At 43.2% G+C, this 24,520-nt stretch overlaps 1 protein-coding gene across 1 annotated transcript; it reads left to right on the top strand.

The window, feature by feature from the left end:
* The first annotated feature begins 7,398 nt into the window (after nt 1-7,398).
* Nucleotides 7,399-7,836, top strand: LOC142570418 (cuticle protein 10.9-like). The gene has a single exon (XM_075678802.1). It carries the CDS (start codon nt 7,399-7,401, stop codon nt 7,834-7,836), a length of 438 nt encoding a protein of 145 aa, XP_075534917.1.
* The last annotated feature ends 16,684 nt before the right edge of the window (nt 7,837-24,520 follow it).

Here is a 24,520-nt window from a genome sequence, read left to right as displayed (position 1 = left end):
TCTGCGGTATGTTTCATAAGAGCCCCGTTGCTCTGCGCATGCTCCGCCCAGGCAGTTGTCGCCTAGCAACCAAAGGTGCGTCTCTTCCTTCTTTCGCGCTTCTTTCTGCTTGCGCCTCTTCTTTGTTACTGCTTCTTTCTGCGGCCGTATTAGGCAGCCTACAACCATGCGCGGGGAAATATGCGCTGTCGCGGAGGGCGCCCCCCGGCCAGTCCTTTTCGGACGCTGCCTTTACACGCGCTTGCGCTTCGAAATAGTTCACGTGTCCACCTCGTGCGGTTTTCAGGCAAAAGGGTGTCCCTGTGTCCCTCTCAGCCTAAGCGAAAAAAAAGAAACATTGCGTTTTGCAGGCAACTATACCTTACGCGGACCGCAACATCTCCTGTTCCAACTCAAGGATATGAAGACATAAAATGCCATTTACTCCTCAAAAAGGCGCAACAAAAGTGAGCGCGGGAGCAACAGATATTTCTTTACTTTCGAATAGTGTAGTGCAAGTGACACACTCATATTCGTTTGGGTTACAATTGTGCAGCTGCTAAGCAATAAATGAGGCAAATTTTCGGTTTGCCAACGTCAAGTGTTGCGACCTTTGGCTCGCGCTGTTGCTGTTTTTCTCCTCCTCCCCATGCATTTCTGTTTACTCGGTCGATTGCTCATAAGGTATCATTTAGCATGCGAAAATGACAAAAAAAAAAGAACTTTAGCTGACTGATTTTCTTCTTTAATTTTTGCATGCTGAATGAGACCTTTGGAACAATACATAAAGTAAACGTAAATGCATACGCAAGCGGAGAAAAACCGCAACAGCACGGGTCAAGGATTTGAACACTTGACGTTGTTCATGGGCAAATTCAATTTTTCTTACTTGATTCGTGAACAGGTACACAACTGTACCCTAATAGAGTATGCGTCTGTAACCTATTTTGCCATTCGTAAGTAAAGATCTGTTCTCCCGCACTAACCTATGTTGTGCTTTTTGAGGGTTAGAGAGCATTTTTTCACTAGATATCCTTGCATTCGAAGAGGAAATGCTACTGCTTGTGTAAGTTGTAAGTGGCCAGCAAAACGCACTTTTTTTTGCTTAGGCTGAGAGACACAGGGACCCCCTTTGCTGTGGAAACCACACGAGTTGGACAGGTGAACTATGTCGAAGCGCCAGCGCGTGAAGAGACAGTGTCCAAAAAGGACTGGCCGCGTGGCGTCCTCCGCGGGGGCTCACATTTCTCCGCGCACGGTTGTAGTCTGCTTAATCCGGCCGCGGAAAGAAGCGAGCAAGAAAGAAGAGGCGCAAGCAAAGAGAAGCGCGAAAGAAGGAAATGATACACCTTTGTTGTTTGGTGACAACTGGCTGGGTGTACCATGTACGGATTAGGCATTTCTGGTAGAAAACGTAAGAGGTGGCGCGTTCCCGTAGCTAGGCCGCGCCCGGCCAGGTGGACCATGCAAAGAGCAGGGCCCTTATAAAATTGTCTGCAAACAAACCGCTCGCCTGAAGTGGGTAACAAAAGCTTACTTCCGTTTAAATCACTTAAATCGTTATATTTTAGCCAGCAAAGGGCTACTACTACTATACTTTCGGATTTCGGGCGAAATGAAACTCCCCGTGAGATAGTCTATTACCCAACAGTTCAGCAAATATGTAATGGTAATTATCCCTACAATACAGTTCAAAACACATATGAAGGCCTGAGGAGTAGGCACAGTTAGCTTGTATAAATAATCCGAGTATAAACTGACAGTGCCACAGCTAGTATAAGGTTCTTTAGAATGCAATATTGTTATTTGAAAATACAGCATAGGATACAACTCAAATACAGCAGGCCTTGCTGGCCACATGACTAGATTTGAAACTTGAAAAGAATAGTATCACTTCCAAAATATCACAAGAAATCCCTTGTATCATATCATGGTGTTTGAGCCATGCATGTCATCATTAAACCTGTGCTAACTGTCCATGTAAATGTTTGTACTGCAGTCAGGAAGAAAGAAAACAAGGCAAAGGTTAAGTATATGAGATTGCAGGCACTAAAGCATGAATGGGACACTTGTGTTCAGACCCACCTTGGACACCACCGGAAAAAAAAAGCTTTACACATCATGTGCAGCTTTAGAGCAGGACAATAAAGATGCTCCCAATGTAATGTAGCAAATGCAAGAAATATACAGAGTTTCGGCTATGGTGACACCTAAAAAAGAAGGCGGGGCCATAAGGCCATGCATGCGTCCAAACCAATATAAATGTAAATTGGCATCAAGACCGAAAGCTAGTCTTTCAGCCTACGTCTCAGCAAAGATAACATTAAAAACAAATTTTGAAATTAAAGCTCTGTATATGTCCATGTAAGCACTGGAGGAAGCAATTTCTCTGTGCATGTGAGCAATAAGTATCTCACAAAAGTAGTAACATTGGCATCATAATAGAGTATACACTGTCAGCTATACACTGTGAATACAGAATACACTGTGAGTACAGAATACAGAATACACTGTGAACTATACATGACGTTAGTGAAATGCTGTTAACTGTCTATATAAGTTTGCACTGCAATTAGCACACAAGAAAACAGGAAAATTTGAACTGCACCATCACGTTACAGGCACTATAACAGGAATGGGACAATTGTTATTATATAACCTTTTAAGACCACACAAGTATTGTTGCACACCCTGGTGTACATTAAGAATATGGTTCCAAAGATACTCCAAATGCAATATAGGAAATGCAAAAATGCAAAATTATAAATGTTTGATTATGGGTAATATCTGAAAAAAGAAGACTACCATAGAGCCATGTGCAGCGCTTCCAAGTCAGTATTATAGGGAAAGCGGCAGGGATAGAAAAAAAAGCAGCCTTCCAGGCTGTAATTGAGCAAGAATAAAATTAGGAACAGATGTTGAAATTACACGTCTATACATGTTCATGCAAGTTGTAGAAGCAATGTTTGCATATATGTGAGCTAATACTAAAATCTTTGCAAATGTACCAGACGAATATTTCAAACATACTGACTAATAATGTGTAACCCCCCTCCCCCCCCCTTTGTTATAGTAAGATCATCATAGTTCAATTGTGGCACTTCTATGAACACACACACTCCACCACAAATATGAAGAATCACCTCAAATAAAGTATAGCTCACTAGTTAACATTTGTAGGTATTTAAATTAAGTGCTCATATTGCAAATAGGAAATCAAGGCTACTGAGTTTGATCATGCTGTTATATACATTTCTATTGCTGGCACCATAAGTATTCACTCTCAAAGTCTACTTTAAATTACGGTAACCTTGTTAAAAAGGCTATGGCATAAGTATGATAGAAGCTTTTCGCTGTGTTTACTGAGATAATGTATCAGGATCCCAGAAGGTCATATGACACTAACAGGTCACCAATAGCATCTATAGATGCTATGTTCGTTTGTACGCGGACAATTTGGGAGCTCGAGGTTGCTCCATGAAGCAATAATGAAAAAAAAACCGTCAAGCACAGCGCTGCGTGGCTGCATAAATTTATTGCTACAGCAGCACTAAGAATGATGCAGTTATGTCTAAATACAGATACAGTTATGTCGAAATAGAGTTACATATAAGTTTTAGACTATCATAAGAAAGATGATCTCAGCCTTGTTGAGAGCACAATCATGTCTGTTTGCGGCCAGTATGTCAGTTGTTAATTCTCCGATCACCTTGCTGGGCAGTGGAGGCTAAAGTACAGAATAGTAATCTTAAAATCTTATGTTTACTAGTTTAAGTCTCACTGCAAACAGCTATCAACATGTAATGAAAGATACATAAATTAACCACAAGTAGATAAATATTGCCACAGAACATATAATTAAATACGCCAAATTTAAGTATGTTCTATCAAGGACATTTCGGTAACAATAAAACTTCAAGGTTAAATATTAAAAAAATATCAGTCTATTCAAACTAATCACGCAAATTAATTTGCAAGTCCGTTCGTACTCCAATACAAAAAACAACACTGGAAGAATGTGACAGCTTAACAGTAAAACGCGATATCAAGTGATTACAATCTCAATTACTGCAATTATTATTCTTTTATTAAGCATAGTTTACAATTCATTTGTAAACATGACCACATCACCACAAAACACCAGTTCCGTGCATGAGGTCTAATGGTGTGCGTACGCACAAAAGTGTAACATGTACTCGAGCTTTAAGAATAACCAACACATTGAATCATAGAGATTTAAAAGAACAGTGTTTATGAAGTGAGAAAGTAGTGCGCTTCAAGAAAATTCAGCAGCGTAAGCCTGAGCATGAATTCACGGTGAAATATACGACACACACACACACACGCCAGCAAATAAATAATTGAACAAGAAGCATTGCTTACCTGGGTCACATTTATTGCTGTCTTCGGTATTCGTTACAGCAGTCACAACATAAGCGATGCTCACCCCTCTCGCGTAAGCGAATAACTTTTACCATATTCCATCGGCAATGCGATTCCTTGCAGCGGCCACGCAGCGCGCCAAACGTGTCACTGCTCCGCGGCGGCAGTGCTTCTTTTGAGCGGCTCGCGCACCTTTAGGGGTATTTTTGGAAACTGTACCATGCGTCACGAGCGACTCAGATACACAACACGCTTGGTAAGCGCGCGCCACAAAATCGGAGAGCGTTGAAACGTGGTTAAAGCGATGAAACAAAGCGCGACATGACCGTTACAAAAAGACCGCATCGGCGATACCCTTCCCGGCATGCTTATTGATAGCTACACAACGTGGAGGAGATATGACTGCGCTCATGTTTGGCAGAAGATGAAGCGCGTTTGATTATGGCGTCCATCTATAGAGCGTAAATAAAAACGATAACCAAGCTACAGCTCCGCCAAAGTGCCACGTAACAGTATATCAAGATTTTAATATTCATAGTTTAAAGATGTTGCTGTTCGTTTGTATTTGTACATTTTCTCTCTGCTCAACTGGCCGGCTGCCATTGTGGCCTCATACCGTGAGCGCCCGTTCATCTCTCTACGAGACCTTACAGGAGCGGCTGTCGCCCGCTGTCATGTGAATGTAGCGGCGTCTTTCTCGCGTGTTAGCGAGCGGGCAGAAGTAGTGCGTGTCTGGCGTTGTCTAAGAAACCCGACATTTGCTGCAGTTTAGGAACCACCCCTATTGTACGTTAAAAAGGAAAAAAGAAACACAGCGGCATATTACATTCTGTTGCAGGGTACAAGACATTTTTCTCCCCTACAGAATAGTTACTGGGCGTGCTCGACGCTTTCATTCTGTCGGTCGACGAGCTTTTACAGTATTCCGGCTAGCACCCGCGTGCGCCCTTCAATGTGCGTCTCGCTGTCAAAGGGTGTCATGTTTCAGGAGAGGATATACAAACGCGATTAAAGGAAGCGTTGATGCTCAAACAAATAAGAAAAATATCGGGTACAAATGTACATTCAGTCACCATAATGCATCTGCGTTTAGTTTTTCTGTGGGCAGGTTTTATACCACAGCATAAAATGCCTGCAGTGGTAGCGGTAGGCTTTCCGCCACTCTGAATCATAGTTATAATTTATGCCACAGCATCGTTCACCGCAATATTCTCCGATGTCGGTTTAATGTTTCTGGGACTTGCTTTTACATTATAATGGCACGTATGCAGTATATTAAATTGATCACTGCATTGCTGCTGGTTGTCTTGAGCACGCGCTTGTGCAAGATATAATTTTTTTTATATATTGCGAAAACAAACATTCCGGCTGGAACCAATAACAACCTAATTTAGTCCAACCTGCCTCCGTACCGCGACCGCAGACCATGTTTCACACGTTAGACCTGGCCCAAAATATCATATCAGGATCGAAATGCGACAGAATAATCAGCAAATTTCCAATCCATGTAGTAAATTCCCTGAGCCACGAATTCCAGCTTTCTTTTTATAAGTTACAATCTAGAAGTTACGAGACATTTGGCGTTGCAGTAACATTCGAAATGGTATACTTCGATACATTTAATCTCTAGCCGTGACGGAAATTAGCAAAAACACAAATATCAAGTTGGTTTAGTAACCAAGTAACCTTTATGTTACAGGTTACTTGCAACTAAAGGTACACTTAACCGTTACCGCGATAGGACTGTATGTATTTTTCTACAAAAACTGTAATTTATCGATTCTGTTCAAGTTGAGAAAATACATTACCGATGATATTTTGATTATTTCAACCCTATACAAAAAGAAGTTTTCTACCTGCGTTCACCGAGGCCTGGAACACCAACTACGTACAGCATGTAACGCACAGACATTTGAAGGAACCGAGCGTTTGGCTATTAATTTCATGATCTCATAAACGCTGTAAACAAATCAAACTAGCAGTGTACATAAGCAATCACATTTCAATCACTCTCTAAATATGAAATAATTTCCATTTTTGTTCTTTGGTGCACAATGGGAAAACTTTGTGAGTGTTTCATAAATGCCGGCAAGCCCTACAGTTACAAATTATACTTGTATAATTCAATATATCCCTTCAATTCCTGTAATTCCTATAATTCCTGTATCCCTTCAATATATTTTTTCTCAAAGCGAGGTGCAGGCTTTGCAAAAGAAAGATAAAAAAAAATTTTGTACCATCTCATGGGGTTGGTGGGCATCATTACAAACAATAATTTATTATGAATATTGACTTCTTATATAAAATTTAACATGTCATAAAAAGAGCTGGAGAATCTATTACACCAAGATAGACTGAGTATGATTGCATAGACCTTGCAGACTGCCTCCTAAATTACCATTGTTTTGCATAACTCTCCTAGCTAAAGTGACTTAAGACGTTGCTTTTACTTTGTACAGCGTTATGTTAACATTCATCATTCAGCCATTGGTCAAGATATTCAAAGCAAAATTGTGTATTCTTATGGAGACTGCGTGATTGAAAGGGGGGTGTTCGGAATTTTAATAGTGCCTGTAATTTACTCACACGTGTGAAAATTTGCCTTAAAATTTACCTCATGTGCAGCTGAGCAAAGGCATAGGTACTAAGCCATTCTTATTTGGGTGTTCCTAATTATTTTTTCAGTCATATACCTCGGGCTCAGTGTTTAATCTGAAGTGCGTGTGTGAAATGCTCGCTTAGTTTTTTTCCCGGAGGGAAATATAAATATTTATCGTATGTTTCATTATTAGTTTAACATAATAAACAGACCATAAACTACGCACTTTGATCTACAAACGTTGCAGCTGTGGTGTGGCTAAGGAGTCCGCATGCGTACCTGTAAAGATGTGAATCGCGTGTCGGTTTTCGCAGATCGCGAGTACGCTAGCTGCAGCCAGAGCGGCAAGCGCTTAGTATAAATACTGGCCAAGTCAAGTTGAGTTTAGCTCACGTGTTCACGCTAAACGTTGCTCGCACTTCGCTTACAGTTGTTTTATGTGTGCTTTCAATCTGTTCTCCAAGGAGGCGGACGTTCCATACACTGTCAACTACGACCACACGGACGAGCACGGTACGCGCATCTACAGGCTGGAGATCACGGACGCCGACAACGTGCGGATGGGCACGTACGGCTACATGGACGCCAAGGGCCTGTACCGCCAGGTGCACTACCTGGCTGACGCCACGGGCGTGCACGTATTCGTGTGCACTAACGAACCCGGCACCGAGACCTCGTACCCCGCCGACGCGGTCATCCACATGCACCACTGGGAGAAGGTTGAACCAAACTCGACGCTCGGAAGGCTGCTTGCCAAGCTGCCGCCAGTCACTCCACCGCCGACTGTTGTTGCTGAAGGCAAGAAAAAGAAGAAGAGGGTACCACATAAGCACAGCAGTGCCACGCTTGTACAGGGGGATGGTGCCAAAGTGTAAATCACGTGCCACGGCTGCTGTCAGCTGGGAGCTTGCAATGACGCGAAAATAACGCGCCTCATTTTCCTGTCGCTCCGTGGACATTGCTATTATAATTCTATTTTTTTGTGTACAGAAATAGGTGATGCCATGAACAGTTCGTTTCTAGGCTAGATATGACTAATTTATAGGAAAAGGCAAATCATTCGTCCGCCTTCAAAACTGTATATGTCGCCACCGTAACGACACGAGCAGGTTTTCAATTTGTACGGCTGCGTAGACGCTGCTTTCAACCAGAAAAAGAGATACCTTGCTGGTGAAGATATTTGGTTACTTTTTTCACTAACCATAGTTGGCGACAGGGGAGCGCTAGAGGCTCCTTGTGAATCGATGACAGAAATGCAAAGCCAGTGGCTCTATAGTCAAATATTTCTGTACTTATAGTTGTTTAGGTTCTATGGTATGGGCGACCATGACATTTAATTGTCCACTCCACACACAAGTCGTTGCAAGCAGCATTCATATTGGAATTCGTGAAAGTGAAGGTTGCCAGGCCAAAATATGCAGAACGGCATCTTTCATTGCTAGCAGAGCTGTAAGCGTTCGCTTACAATATTGTTGGCAAATCAATTAGTTCTACTTGTCACAACAATTAATTTTTAATTTTTATGTTATTTTTTTATAACAGCCAGTTGCTACCGCTGCACTTGTAGATTAAATGATGTGGGCAACAAACTGTGGCACCATATTAAGAAGTGGTTCCACCAGTTGACCGGTTTAATCCCTTTTAATAAGTGTTAGCTAGCCTGCATTTTCCGTCATCAAAAATTTTTAGTTGTGTTCCACGTTTTCACTGGCGAAGAAATGGAAAGAACAATGCCGTACCGAATGGGCATGCCTTGTTAATTATATATATATTGCGAAGAATTGTATACACGCGATACGTTGCTATTGCATACGGTTCTCTATGTCCAAGGAAATGCTTACTTATGAAGTCCTGATAAGTTGTATAAACAATTCATAAGCTGAAATTAGGTAGGTGCAACTTACACTTTGAAAATATCAACACCCGAACCTTCACACTTGAAGTGAATGTGGGCGAATGTGGGAGGTCTGTAATGTGTGAGATCGATATGTTGTCTTATTGTTATTGTAAAATATGTCGGAAGCTAGAACACATAGTGAGAGGGTAAGCCCTTTGTAGATAGTAAATTTTGTTCCTAGAAAAGTTTGGTCTGATGTCGTCCATGTATCTCTCTCAGTGTACAACGCCTGTTGTCGTTCTTAACTTTGTTGCGTTAGTACCAAGAGGCATCAGTTTCACTAACTCAATGTGCTGTTTCCTAAGACATAGACAAAGTTGCCGATATCGTCTTGTCATAGAAAATATTATCTCGACAATTGTGGCTGAACACTACCTGAAATGGTGCATGCGATCTCATTTTCTTCTTGGGTTCTCAGAAATGTCGGAGTGATTACCTATATTTTCTGGCACTTTTTGTCCTCTTCATGTGTTAGCGTCTAGGCTACAAGTTGTGTAAAGTGCTTAAACGTGCTGACAACTAACAATCGAACGGACATTATAATGCGCTTATAATACTTTTTTTTCTTTTAGAGGTGCCCTGCATTCAGTGTTTGCGTTAATAGAATATCTATGTTGAAAGGTCACTTAAGTGTAACTGATGTTTTGATAAGTCAGCTGAGCTGCTGAATGCAAAAAAGCAAGAGTACAAATATTTTACACGTTGTCTGTGTTAGATGGTGTATCTGCCGCGTACCTGTGCATCCAAATGTTCATAGAAATGCAGAAATAGCCCGAAGTAAATGTGATCTAGTGCTGCACTCTGTACCAGTACATAACCGTTCCAACAAAGGTGTGCGAGAATTATTTCACAGACACAAGGCTAGCTACGCATGCCACTGCTTACATGTGGAATGACATATGCACAACACCGAAGGTTACATCAAGCTGCAGTTTTGCATTCGGTGATTCCAAGGCTTTAAAAAGGTAAGAAAAGTGCTTGCAAAAGATTCATGAAGGTTTTATGCTCAAGAATAACCTTAGCGAAAATCAACTTTTTTTTTTTTGCGGTTCGTGCACTTGGAAAAGTGCGGGATTTTTCTTGGTGATAGCCGCCGACTTCCATGTAGGCTAGTGTAGTTACGTGTGCAGCTCATTTTCGGTTTGCGACGACTTCCTTTTCATCATGTCGCCCATAGACAGTATAGACCATTTGCATCTGTCATGTGGTAGCAGAGCGTTCATGATCCCGGAGAACTTCCGGTCAGCCATTTCCGAGAGTCCAGTTAGCCAAGAAAAAAAGAAGTGCTTTGCCGCATAATATACAGTAGGCACATATTCTGGATGTTTTCAGGTATAAAAGAACATGCGCCACACGTCGAGCTCATGTACAGGCTATATTTTGTTACACTTAACAATATAACTCAATTGTCAAGCACTCCAAATCTGCAGCAAAACTGGTGCCAGCTGGAGGGTCCTATAAGTTAATAGGCTATTGTAACTTGTGTTGCTCCTGAGGGCTTAACCGGAAGTCTTCTGGGAACTCCGTTTATAACCATGAAAATTGTCTATATACACAGGAGCGTCATAGGCATAAAATCTGCACCTACAAACTGGTGGATAACGCTATGGGGGAAGCCAATTTAGTCCGATATATAAGTGTAATGATGAGTGCGCGTGTACTGAGATAAATATTATGTTCGTATTGAAATCGAAGGTGCTTTTGTGACCCGGGCAGTATAGGAATTTTCTTTGAACACTTAATTAACGTATGTTAACGAAGTGGTGTACTTGTTTCTGGTAGAATCTTATGCTTCATGTTACGCGTCGTGTACATTAGACGCCCACTGAAATTTGTGAAGTATCCATTTCGTGTTGGTCAGTCCATTTCAGGACCAGTATTAACAACGTAATTGTTTTCTTTGAGTTAAGGTAATTTAACAGCGGTACAATTATAATATTTTGTACAGAAAGATCAGCCATGCTTCTAGCAGACCGAGCTGAAAAAGAACTGTGAAATGGCATATGCTCTATGTCCGAATACTCTTCGTCAGAAAACTGACGTAGGTTTCGACACTTCCTGCGACGCTAAAGTAAGGGGCCGAGATGAGGCTCAGTTAGACTCGTGAGTATTGCATAAACCAACTGAATGGGCTCTTCATGTGGTAACTCTGCAACCTCATGTTTTATTTCTGTGGTGACTTTGTTAAGTCCATGATGCCAGTCCACACTACATGGCAAACAACACGCTGACCCTTCCAACATCTTACAATTGGTTGGGTATATTTTACGAATTAGGAGAAATAGAAGACATATCATCGCGTGCTGCGTCCCAGACTGATATTTAAGGCGGTTGGGGAATGCTATGTGCAGCTACAGCGCTCTCCTTTCCTTAAGGGCTTCGGAGGTTTAAAATGGGCTTGATTAGCCAGATATTTTCAGGAGAACGATGAAATACTAGCTCCAACAATGGCATAATCAATGACCTAGTAAAAGGGCTACTCATTTTTTTTTTGCACTTCTACCTTAGTCTCGCGTCGTTCGTTGTTCTTCAGAGTGTCCTGAAACCATATCAAAAGCGAATAAAAATATTCGCGCAATTGTTTGAAATTAAAATTAGAGCCCACTAACAAGCGCTTGTAATAAAACGGAGTATGCAGCTTGCTTACGCTGACTCACTCAATATCGTGACACTTATAGGTACTGCAACTGACCTCATGAACGCCGACTACAGAAAACAAGGCGTGGACACTATGAAGTACAACGCTATATGTAAAAAGTCTTACAAGCTCTCGCAGCGCATGGCGGGAGAAAAAGTGCGAAATCGATAAGCGCGTTTGTCGCTGTCCCAAGTTCATACTATCGGCTGTCGGCCCACACATGACTTCAGCGTTGGCGAAGAGAGGCTAGAATGCTATAGCGGTTACCACATAACAAATTGGGGGCAAAAGAAGCGAGCAACACAGGGGAAAAAATACAGCTGCGAAGAGAAGCGGTGCCACAGGGCCCCTCTTGCTCTATGCATACTGTGGCTTTTTGTTTAAAAACGACACTTGCAGCTCCGTGGCAGGGATTGACACATACATTAACCTATAGAGAAAGAGCATATGATAAATGAAAGGTGGGCAGGTTCACCAGGACTGGGCCCGGTTGGCTACTCTACACTGAGGAAAGGGAAAAGGGGACGGAAAGATTAAAAAAAGAGAAAGTCCAGCTTCCAAAAGTGCAAACGCACTCAGTACGCAACAGTGTTCGATTGGTGTTGTGAACAGTGTGACAATACATTCCACCGCCAGTGCATCAGAATGGGCACAGCAACCTTTTGAAGGAGGATCTTTACTGATGCGGACAACACTGCCGGAACGTAGCCTTGTTGTCCACAGTTTGGCGTGCGCCAGCTGCCGGCAAACGGCAGTTTCCATAATAGGCGGCAAGATTTCTTGTTTTTCTTTTCTTGAATACGAGATCATGGGAACCCCGCGCTTTGCCGACTGGCGTGGCACCCCCCCCCCCCCCCGACATATGGACCAGTGAACTAACACAAAAGTACATGACGTTAGGGTTGAAGTGTGGCCAGGTACTCGTCGGCCTTGCGATGATTGAGTGCGGTGCGAAAACACCCACTGCAACTTGTTTTTCATAGTACAGAAACTGTTTAAAAAAGTTGATTTCTAAATTGAATCTTCTCGAAACAATAAGTCGTTGCTGCGGGAATATTTCCGCTTATGTGTTCGGGCCTTACCAGTGCTCAAGCCTGCCCGTGTGATAAATTTCATGCCAAGGTTAAAGTGGGAGTCATTCATGTCGTTTATAATACGAATTTTAAGACCACTGCATTTATTAAGACATCAATTCTAGATGGTACTAATGAATGAAAAAAAAGTGTTCCGTGATGTTGCTAAGCTGAGTGAGTTGGCAAAGGTTTATCTTGACGCCTAGTGCGACACTTAAAACACGAGTGCAGCGCTATTCATCTAATCAGACTTGTCTATTTCGTTTTGCACGTAACAACGTAACAACGTAACAACAAGCGTTGTATATATGAACAATGTGTAAAAAGTAAATACGCCGTACGGAATAATTAGACGTGCCCCGCTATAACGTAAATATTTTCTCGAGATGAGTTTATTCGAATCTCTAGACGTTAAATTTACGTGCCTACCAACGCAAGTATGGGTGATTATCAGTAACTTTGCTTGAACAGCCTAATAAAACGCTGTCTTTGTTAACAGGATGTGTTATTTTGCTTAGTTTTAAAGCGAATGGTATTGCCTAGTGCAACAGGCTCTCCTTGTCTAATCGACTGACAAAACGCAGCGAGAACACAGAAGTGGAGAGAGCCTGGGAGGAGTCAGGCTAGCGAAGCGAAAGTAGATAACCGGGCGATAAGTGTAATGTCGGGGCCTCTAATTGGTCCACTTTCCCTTGCTTGGCTCGCGACGTCATGCAGACGATCACGGAGGCGTGCAACGGGTCGTTAAAAATGTCACCGAAATGGATCCACAGTGAAAATGGGTCGGCAGAGTTATGACGCATACGCGCCGAAAGGGCTCGACAGTGTTATACCCCAACTGAACTTTACAGCGAAGCCGTGAGACGCTCGTTGGGCGGCATTGTCCGTGTCCGTGGACAAAAGTGTGGGCCCTGTCCGGAGATATTGCAATAGAGGGCCGACCCGTGTCGGAGGTCAAGCACGCTTCAAGCACTCAGCAAACTGAAACAAAAGTGCACACATTCTTCGCAATCACGCATACAACATATAGAACAACATTCGTTTCAATAAAGAACAAGCACAACACAAGCATCCGAACCACAGGGCAGAGATCATGATTGATAATTATCTAGGCCATGTGAAGCATTTCTCATTGGTATAGACAACGAAAATGACGTAGTAGTTCTGCGGAAACCCGAAACGAAACTATGTGCGTAAGTTTTTATATTTCTTAACTGCTATTTTAAGTAATTTCTTTCATGCTTGTTGAGCGACCATTGATGCTGCCCAGTTCAAATAGCATAGCGGCGTATGCGTACTGAAGTATGACACGTACTTCTAAGTGGCTAGATCGACCGCTATGGTGAGCACGTAGTCGCTGACACTTCCACGTTGCGTAGCAGCACTCCATTTGCGGTGTTTAGGGCGACGCCAAACACTTTCTCCGTGTAAAGCTGGAACCACTGGCTGGCCTTGTTCAAGAGGTAAGCGCTGAAATCCCCCGAGACGATCGTGCGGAGTTTCCTCTCTTTGGAAGGGTGCAATTCCGTTCAAATTCAAATTCGAATTCTTTATTTTTCTATGAAAACACAACAAAAGTGTGTCCAGTACTGTTTGGACCCGTAGCCGTAGGCTAGTTATGGGTCCAAGAAATGAAATCCTATAATGCAGACACTTCGTCACAAAAAAACAATAAAAACTTGGAAAAGTGGATAGGGGGATATATACATCCACCTCATATACATCCACGCGTGCGGCCACCTAGGAGACGGAAAAATGAGCAAGCCTTCTCGAGCACGTCCGTTCCTCTGGGCACCTAGCGCTCATGCGAGCTCTCCGAACCTTAACCTGTGCCGCTTCCCTTGCGCACACCAAAACAAGACGAGAGGCCGCGTGGTAGCGCGCAGTGGTGGCTCTTCATAATGCCCCTGTATGCCGCGTGGGCCAGCATACGTTAGTCAATCTGTTTAATGAAAAAAAAAAGACATATTTAAGAAATCATGGTGCAAAAACTATTATAAGTCTTGCGGTGTTAAATTTCAGTGATCTGACGACCGAATAGGGTAGGTATAGTAAAATCGTATATTTTACCATATTTTCTAAACCTTTCCTTTCAGCAGCTTGGCTAACTTCAGCGGGGTCACCCTATATGCCCTCAAAGGGAGCAAAGTTGAGCATACTTCCACCAATTTGTTGCAATACTATGGCATAAAACCACACCTGGCTTTAAAAATGCGAGGCATCATTTTTTGGTTACTTCTGGCACGTTGAGTCTATCTATCTATCTATCTATCTATCTATCTATCTATCTATCTATCTATCTATCTATCTATCTATCTATCTATCTATCTATCTATCTATCTATCTATCTATCTATCTATCTATCTATCTATCTATCTATCTATCCATCCATCCATCCATCCATGCATCCATCCATCCATCCATCCATCCATCCATCCATCCAACCATTTATCCTGTGGCACCGTCGTGGTGCCGTGGTGATAGTTTGATTAACTAAATCACCTTGAACTGAATTTAATAATGATATGCATGACAATACATCATAGCATGCAGAACATTGTATGACAAGATATACATTCATTTATGGTATTCATGACATGTTATGAGATGCACATATGATACGCATGTATGATTATGAAATGAATATGCCATGACATGTATACTATAACAATAACGACAACGTGTATGCAATTACCTGATTTGCATGAATGACATGCTTGGCACTACGTGCATTTTTCTCATGTTATGTCACACCATTCATATCATATCATGCGTTGCTAGCTTGGGTCGCTATATATGTGCGCGTGCATGCAATGACATGCCATGTCATTCATATCAAGCAAGTAATGCGAGGTGTGCATGTCATTAGTGTCTTGCTTGTCGTGTCGTGACAAGTCATTCGTCACGCCATGCATGCATGTCATTGTTTTGTCATGACCTGCGATGTGATGTATCTCACGTACGCATGCCATGACATGTCATGCATGACGTTCATGATTTCATGTTACCCACGTAATGTCATTTATGTTACGACACGTTACGCATGCATGTTATTCATCTGACGTCATGCTATTCGTCACTATACATGTCATTGATGTAATGTCATGCGCTTCACGGAAGTAGAGGATGGCGATGTTGATGACATTGAAGGTAACGAAAAGTCGGTACAACGTGATGGCGCTTGATGAGTAGCGGAGCGAACGGCTAAAGCAAAAGGTTAGGCGCAACGCTACTTCTTTCGGGAGCATATACAGGGGCAAAAGCTTTCTGGGTTTTACGATCTCCGCGATCGGCACACATTTTTATGAGTAATTCGTTGCATCTTTGAGCGTGACTTTGCTGTGACTATGGCTCTGACTAGACAAAGTAATGCTGCGCATTTAGAAATGATACCTTATCGTCGATATAAATGCAAACATCGGAGTGATTGGGAAAGGTAAATTATGTTTTACCTGGATAGACTGCAGGCAGCAATACAAGATGGAGCGAGCACGTTGGCGTTGTCGAAAAAACATCGGCAGAGTTTCGTGATCGGCTCTGAAGACATTAATTTTGGCAGCAGCAAGCAAGCTTCAAAAATAATGACCACATCATCTTAAAAACAACTTCTTTGCAATGCGTACATCATTTTCCTCGGCCGGTATACTGATTGCTCTGCACTTCGAAATACAATTATTCTAGTTAATTTATATAACCGCGTAACTCCTGTCTATCCTGTTGAATATTCAGGGGCCAATATTTATCTCTAAGCAGTGCCCATCAGCGGGCGACATATTCTTTAATTCTGACGCACTGAAACACAGCTCCACATGTAAATATATAATCTTCTCGCAATTATTTCCTGCTTTCAGGCCATGAAAAGTACTCGCAAAAATAAAACACAATGAAATGGTTTTTGAGTTGAAAACGTAATCAGTACATAATAAATTAAGCAGAAATTCGTTTGATGAACTACCCACAACAGAGAATTCGCTCCAGCGTATCGTATTAGAAACGCATCGGTAGGCGATGCGTTAAGTTTCCAAGACTGATATGATATGTTGGCCATTAAAGGACTACAGTCATCATGTTTATCATTGTCATCATCAACACCACCATCGCGGTCGTCGCCACTACATGCACAGACCCCACCACTTTGAAGAAGTTTTCAAGGTACGCAAAGACAAATAAAATTCGCCAGGTCATACAAATCGCCTAGGTGTCAGAGGGGAAACAAGATGCGTTTTTTTTCTTATCTACAAAAACAATTTTACGATGGTTAGTGATCCTCGGGAACTTCACCAAGTTCCCGGTAGGTCTGTCTGTCCGTCCTCGCCTAACCGTTTTCCCACTAACTTGTCTCACTCGGCCTTATCAAAAGTCGGCCTTTACCAGTGTGCTTCAACGTGCAATTCAGCATAGGGATCCAAACGAGACACATGTTCAAAGTAAGATGGAAACTTCAACAATGAGTAGTAGTCGAACAAAGAATATCGAACATCGAATGTGGAACAAAGCTAATGCTTTGACAAAAGGGACTTCGTCAGGGCAGCAACACTTGAACACTAGCTGCCGCAGTCTAACCGGCATGCGGCACCGCGGCAGATTGCTGCCCTGACGAAGAAAAGTTCCCATGTCAAAAACTTGACTTAACGCGGCATACCTTCTGCTGCTAATCAACTCAGCATTGTGTAAGTTTAGATCGAATAAAAAGAAATAATTAAAAATGACGACGGTGACAACTATAGACGAGTTTGCGCACTAACATCGGTAAACTGACATATGAGTCGACTCAGCGTAAGCCAGACTCAAAGCAGCCCTGTGAGTGCCATGAGTACGAGTGAGAGTGAGTTTTAGCCTCACGGAGCTTCCTTGCGCCATGTTAAATAGTGTGTGTCTTAATGAGTCTGAGCGGGTTCAAGTCGGACTTGGTCTGGGCAAAATTACTGCGGTGTGTGCCCAAGCCTAAGAATTCAGGTTAGTTGAAGTGCGTATGAACATGAGTTAGTATAGAAATGCGTTCGCGTAGATGCCTCAGTGAGTCGAGGTGAGCGGAAGCGGGCATGAGTCCCAGTGTGAAACCAAGCAAATCGGAGCTTGTGTGAGCTTGAAAGCGTCCAAGTAAGTCTGAGCCACATTTGTTTGCGATTGTTTTTGAGAAAACAAGGCTTCGTATGACGCTTAGTACAGATGATTCTCAGTTAATCTTACGTAGTGTATACACGGGCGGTAACCGCTGGAAAGAGTACTAAGCGAGACTAAGTCCATGTAAATCAAGCGTTACTGTCCATAAAATATAAATAAAAAATTTTGCAGTTGTAAAGTTGCGGGTTATACTGTAATCAGATAAGTTAACGCAAAAAATCAAAGAAATGTAGATTATAGCAAAGCTCGAACAAAAAGAGCATTCTGATCTGCGCATCACTCGGCGACAGCTGCCAGCTATCAAGCGAATGGAGCGTTTCTCGGCAGCAGAGTGCTGGGCTTACGCGACTGCGCGTCTGATGTGCGTAGATGCAGGCACGCAGGCACCCATGCAGGGCCTTGATGTAGCCTTCTTGGATTCCCGCGGAAATAGTGGTGCAGCAAACACACTTGAATACTCGCTGCTGCAGTGTATTCCGCACGTGGCGCCGCGGCAGAATCTATTAAGCTTCTATAGCGCGCATGGACTGCTAGCCGACAGCGCTGAGGCACTCCTATGGCTATAGGCTGTTGTGTCTGGCGATCTCACGGAACAAAGGAGGCTTCACCGGCAGATGGGCACGTGTCTCGGGTGCTATTCACGCTTCGTGGTTTGCTCAAGGGGACTAAGTCAGCCTCACCTGAGTCTTACGGACAAGCAATTATGTTCCGTCTCATCCGTTTTTCGATCGCCTAAAGCTGACAGGCGATAAGAGTGTGCTCCGAGAGTTGAAGGCGTGTTTGTCAAAAGTCAATTATGTACATTTGAATATAAAACCTTTTCTCATTTCTTAGACGTCACTCGAGACCTTTCTTTCTCCCGGCACCTGGCACGGCACCATCCATGGAACCTTCGTGACCGCAGGGTCCCCCGACTTCGCAACAAGGCATACTCTTGAACTCGTCGTGACTGACTTTCTAGGGTATTCAAGTCTCACAATCCGACTGCTCTACGAACAGCGACTTCAGTGATGGCATGCGGCTTAATTGCAGCAAACATTGTGTGTAGCGCCACACACGTGATCTATGGTAAACAATCTGACGCAGTCGCGAACCTTGGATGCAGAATGCAAAATCTAATCTTCCTTTCTGTTATACCAGCTTTCCTCCCCCCCGCCCCCCCGTCCTGTTCATCACATTACCCTGCCCTCCTCCCTCCGCATCTGGTCAACGTTCAAGAGCCAGATTCTCTAGGCAGCAGGTTACGGTCAAGTAAATGGCAATTTTCTGCCTTATTTCTATATTTTAACAAAGAACCAAAATGAATTTCACCGATGTTCTAAATTTTCTTTACTAGAGAAGGCAATAAGTGAGCTATTTTATCCTCGCAATCATGAACGCAGTAATCTTCCATTTGCCCAAGGTAATATTCTTGCTGTGGTAGCAATTTCAACACGTGCAGATACAAAAAAGTGCGACATATTTTCCCCGGCTATAACTCGTTGAAATGCGCCAGTAAATTTATCTGTTTCTGTTAGGAGCTCTTTCAGGCACACGCATTTTCGCACTTTCATTTACACAGCTTGTCAATTACTATACCATGGTTGTATTCGCACAGTAAATGGCACCTGAAGGCTCTTTGCCGAGCGTTTCCAGTCACAGAAAGAAATGTGGTATAATAACGTTGAAGGAACAGGTCTTAAGATGATTATAATAGTATGCGTGATTGCACCGGGCCGTCGCGATACGAGCGTTCAAAATGGCACGGTCATTCAGGGAACGAGTCTATGTCCAGAACATGGTTTGGCACCGTCATGTCGCTTAGCAGAGACAGCGCATCGAAACCATCCAGCAGGGCCGTCTCATTGGCCGCCTCGCTTTTTGTCGGGACGCTCGTGGTGTCGAAAGCGACTATGGACGTATCGGCACTCGCGGTGGTGGTCGTCATCCTTCCCGCCTTGGCCATCGCCAGCGAGGTGAGCAGCCACAGGAGCAGCAAGAGCAGGAACGGGATCGAGAGGTACACGCACTGCCTGGGAAGCAGAGAATAAAAATTACTATTGCAGATAAAACAAAGCAACTAGAAGGAAAATAGGAAATTAAAAGCCTCACGTAAAACAAAATTGAATCCTTCTGCAAAGACCGCGATCGACGGCATGCTCATACACACATGTGCCATGGAGTGAATGAGACAAGAGGGCCATTCTGCCGGTACGCGTACATCTGCCTCAGATTCTTGTCTGTTAGTGCCCGTCATGCGAGTGCCTATATAGGCAAAGTATAGAAATTGCTGCAAGTAGTTGCCTAGCTTTTGGAGGAAGTTAATGGAATTATGCTGTTTTACGTGCTTAATTCACGATATGATTGAGACACGTCGTAGTGGGGGACTCCGCATTAATTTTGACCACCTCAGGTTCTTTAATGTGCACCTAAATCTAAGTACACAGGTGTTTTTGCATTTTGGCCCATTGAAATGCGGCCGCCGTGGCCGGGATTCGCAACTTCGCCCGTAGCAGCGTAACACCAAAGGCAAGGAGCAACCACGGCGGGTGCAGGCAGCAGCGTCTACGAACGCTAACTGATTTCATTCACGGCGGCGCACTGGATTCCAGTCAGGAACGGAAGCATACGCACCTGAGCGCCTTGGACTGGTAGATCAAGACGCCAACAAGTGCTATTCTCAGCACGGTCGTCATCACGCTGTTCCCTGGTTGGCGGCCCTTAAGCGCTTCCTCCAATACCGTAGTGTGGTCGCCAGTTTTTTGCTCCGAGTACATAGATGATACGTTCATGGTCATCATAGTCATGGCCCCTTCGGGCACACCCGATTCGGCTGTCAGAAACACCTCCGAAGACTGGATGCCGCTATTCGTTGTTTCCATGACTTAAGCTGTTGGTGGACTTCTGGCGAGAGGCGGAAGGAATGAGACGAACAGGGCAAAAAACAATGCGCACAGCAGAGAGCAGATCGATGCGAAAGGGAGGCTGCGATGACCAAGGCTTTGGACTAGCCTGAACACGCTCGCTTCTTCGTCCTTGCCTTCTTCTCGATCCTCTTCCCATTTGTTGTACGAGTTTTGATGCATCCTGTTGTTGACGCTGAGTCTTTCTTAACAACTTTTTATCATTTGCCACGTATTTCCAATGACTTCTTTTTCAAATATACGTATACTTAAGGGCGTTTTCCTTCCTAACAAATCTTTCCGTTAACATCAATGTTCCCATCTTATTTCCCTTTGAAGTTACCACGTTTGGGTAGAGCCACCAGAACGTTTGGCCTGCGCTGTAAAAGACCTTATTGTAGACTTACATCATCTGAACTTCTTTTAAAAAGTAGATTTATTATTACTTCTCTTACTTTATCGATTTTCAGTTTACTCCAGTGTGTTAAATATTTCACCATGAACACGGTAGATAAAAACCGTTTTCTCAGTAAGACATATTTCATACTCTAGATATTTTTTTACTCATGTTGTGCCAACAACCTGATTCTTCGCTGATCTCCAACGATCTGCCTATTTGCCCCTTGTGCAACAGTAACAACAATAATAACAACATAACATCGCTATGTGAGTTTGTAAAACGTAACCTCTCTATGATACTCTTTAAAATTTTAAGAGAGGGCCCCACTGCGGCATTAATTAAAGCATGGGCCCCTTTTTTAGTTTATCACAACGCACTGCTTCTGATTTGAGTGATGCAAGTAATCAAGAATAAGCAAGGAAACAGTGAATGTTGTCAGCGAGCTGCAAAATCGAAGCGTGCTTCATTTTAACTGCCTTGATGTGATGTGACTGGAAGAAATATATTAGTTTTAAATCAGTGATCAATGAATTCATTCAACGACCTTATGAATTTTTCATATCTGACTAGTAGAACGTCACATTTGACCCGAAGTTTTATGTTATATAAGAGAGAACTTTATCCGTCATTTATTTTAGTCACTAAGTAGTACAATTGGCACAAAGAGGAAAGTATAATTTGTTGAATTACTTCAATAGTAGCACATCGTTACAGTCCGCGTTAAAACCAGCCGGAAATCAAGGTGGTTCTTCTTAATTTACTTCAAACTTAGCTATTGGCATGGCGCAAATCACAAATGCCTGTGACCAATATATCCAACTATACCTTCCCCGAAAAAAAAATAATGAGTCATCATTTTTTCCCACTACAAAGCGAAATGAAAAATATCTGAGGACACCTAAGCGCTTCTTATGAGTTGGAAAAGAGAAATCATTAATGTAAAATTGTCTATTAATATCCAACGAACTCCTCACAGGCAAGCTAGCGCATTGAGACGCTTGGCTAACGCCTCCTATAGATAATGCAAGGCTCACTTGTGCACCCGTTGTACTCTTGAGCGCAGCACTATAGCAACCGCACAAGTGCCCCATCACGTAGTTCTTCTTGTATTTCGCGAGCTTTTGTTTTCGCTCGGCAAAACCAGCAGGCAAATTCTAGCACGAAAAAGAAAGTTTGAGTCTGAAGTTATTTCAGGTGCTCTATAAATTTATAAACGACATGTTAGAGATGTAATGAGGAGGGAAGATAACCGATGATCATTAAGGTTACTGACTGGATTTAAGAGATGGGGTGTGTAGCAGGGGGTGGCAGAAGGTTAGGTGAGCGGATTAGATTAAGCAGTTTGCAGGGACAACATGCTCAGAATTAACACATGACCGGAGTAGTTGGAGAAGTATGGGATAGGTCTTTGCCCTGCAGTGGACGTAGCTAGGATGATGATGATGATGATGGTTGTGGATGTTAGAGATTCAGGCAATAATTAAACAGATGACCAAACAAAAGCAACATATTAAATTATCAATGTTTAGTGATGAAAAATACTGCTTGTAAGGAAACACGACTATCGCTAATATGCAGCTGGTACGATTTCTTCTGTAGTATTCTGTAGTATTCTGGGTATTCTTGACCTGTTGGTAATTTCTTTGGGGATGGCGGTAATCCCCTCTCGCGATTCTGAGCTCTGGTAGCGCAGTTTCCTCTGGATGGATCTGCCCGTTTTCTGCCAGTTAGTCTGACATATTGTGCCGTGGATTTCGCCTGCTACATTTACTCTGGGGTGTTTGACACTCCTAGGTTCAGGATCGTCTCTCGGTTGATGCGCACGGTGATAAACCTTGGACAGTTTTGACACCTTTCCTGGTGAGGATGTCTACCTTGTCTATTTCAGCTTTAGTTGTTCTTAAGTACGGGATAGCGTAGGTGATTCGGCTAATGATGAAAGAGTGGACAAGCCTAAGTAGGTTCGCCTCCTTCAACCCAGCATTTTTGTTTGCTATCCTCCTGAGAAACCTGCAAGTTTGATTGGTCGTGGGTTCTAGTCTGTTTATCGTTCCGGTGTTTCTTCCATTTTCTTGTATCCGCATACTCAGTATCCTGATCTTGTCCACTCTTGGGACCGGGGTGTTGTTGACCATGAGGTGGATAATGACCTAACTCTTGCTCATGATTAGCATCTCCGATTTTTCCTGCGAGCATTTTAGCACTATGGGTCTCAGGTAGCTTTCCGTTTCCCAGATTGCTCTTTGTAGGGCGTCTTCTATATGGCCATCGCTCCCGCCTCTGTCTACGAAAAGGGTGAGGTCGTCAGCGTAGAGAGTGTGGCAGAGGCCCACTAGCTTTCTGAGTCTTTCTGGCAGCCCGATCGTTGCAGTGCTAAAAAGGGTAGGGGATATAGCACCGATCCCTGCCGTGTTCCCTTGTTGCCTATAGCTTCATGTTTTCTCTTATTATGCCCCCGATTTCTATGTTCACCTTTCGGTCTACGAGGAAGCTTTTGAGATAGTTGTATAGCTTGCTTCCTATTAGGTGATTTAGGTGTGACAGGATCGCTTGGTGTTTGACGTTGCCAAACGCTTTGCTGACGTCCAGTCCCACTATGGCTGTCGAGCCGCTAGTCTTTCTTTCTAATACTTGTTCAATACACTCTAATCCATCAATTGGCAATCCTTCCGCGATAACGGAGGGGGTTGCGGGGAGACCACTGACATAGCTGAACGGACCAATAGCATCAAGCAGGTGTGCAAAGAGGCTGAGGAGGAAATAGAATTAGCTGAGGAACAAGACTAGGTTGATAGCCACATGAGACAATGAGACAACTGTGGCAAAAGAAAGAAGAGGCAGAAACCGAGCTCTCCTAAAAAAGGGGCAACCGTAAGCTGATAAGGAGAATAGCAGCTTTCAACAAGGAAATTGAGAGCCATGCCCATAAACTAAACAAACAACACTGCAACTACATGAGCTATAGACAAGACGAGCGATTAAGCTCCGTCACCACTTGGAAACTATTGGGACACCTCCTGGACCCAGACAACACCAAGGCTGAGACCAGGGAAAGAATGCAAAGACTAACAGACAATTTCCAGGGTTTGGAGGAGGATATGGTGAAACAGATAAAAGAGGGGTACATATGGGAAACAAACACCAAAACATTCCCCGACTATAGCGGCGAAAACAACGAGGAGCTAGACCAAGCAATCACCATAAGAGAGGTCCAAGCTGCCTTAAACAAGCTCAGAGGAAAAACTGCGGCTGGCCCTGATGGGGTCAACAACAATATACATAGAAACCTCGATGACAACTCCCTCCAGCAACTAACGGCATCCATGCAAAAGTGTTGGAAGCGGGGGGAGATACCCGGGGAATGGAAGAAAGAAAATATAGTCCTAATCCCCAAACGAGGCAATGAACTCAAACTAGAGAACCTTAGGCCAATATCGTTAACCTACTGTGTAGGCAAGCTCATAGAGCACGTCATACACAACAGGCTCAACAGATACTTGGAAAGTAAATAGCTCTACCCAGACAGCATGGCTGGATTCAGACAA

Source organism: Dermacentor variabilis, chromosome 2, assembly GCF_050947875.1.
Source record: "Dermacentor variabilis isolate Ectoservices chromosome 2, ASM5094787v1, whole genome shotgun sequence".
NCBI lineage: Eukaryota > Metazoa > Arthropoda > Arachnida > Ixodida > Ixodidae > Dermacentor > Dermacentor variabilis.
The sequence above is the reverse complement of the archived record's forward strand: the minus strand, read 5'-3'. Positions and strand labels throughout refer to the sequence as shown.

Bases quoted from the DNA above. Each gene is read 5' to 3' on its own strand.
- LOC142570418 (XM_075678802.1), top strand. From the start codon at position 7,399: ATGTGTGCTTTCAATCTGTTCTCCAAGGAGGCGGACGTTCCATACACT.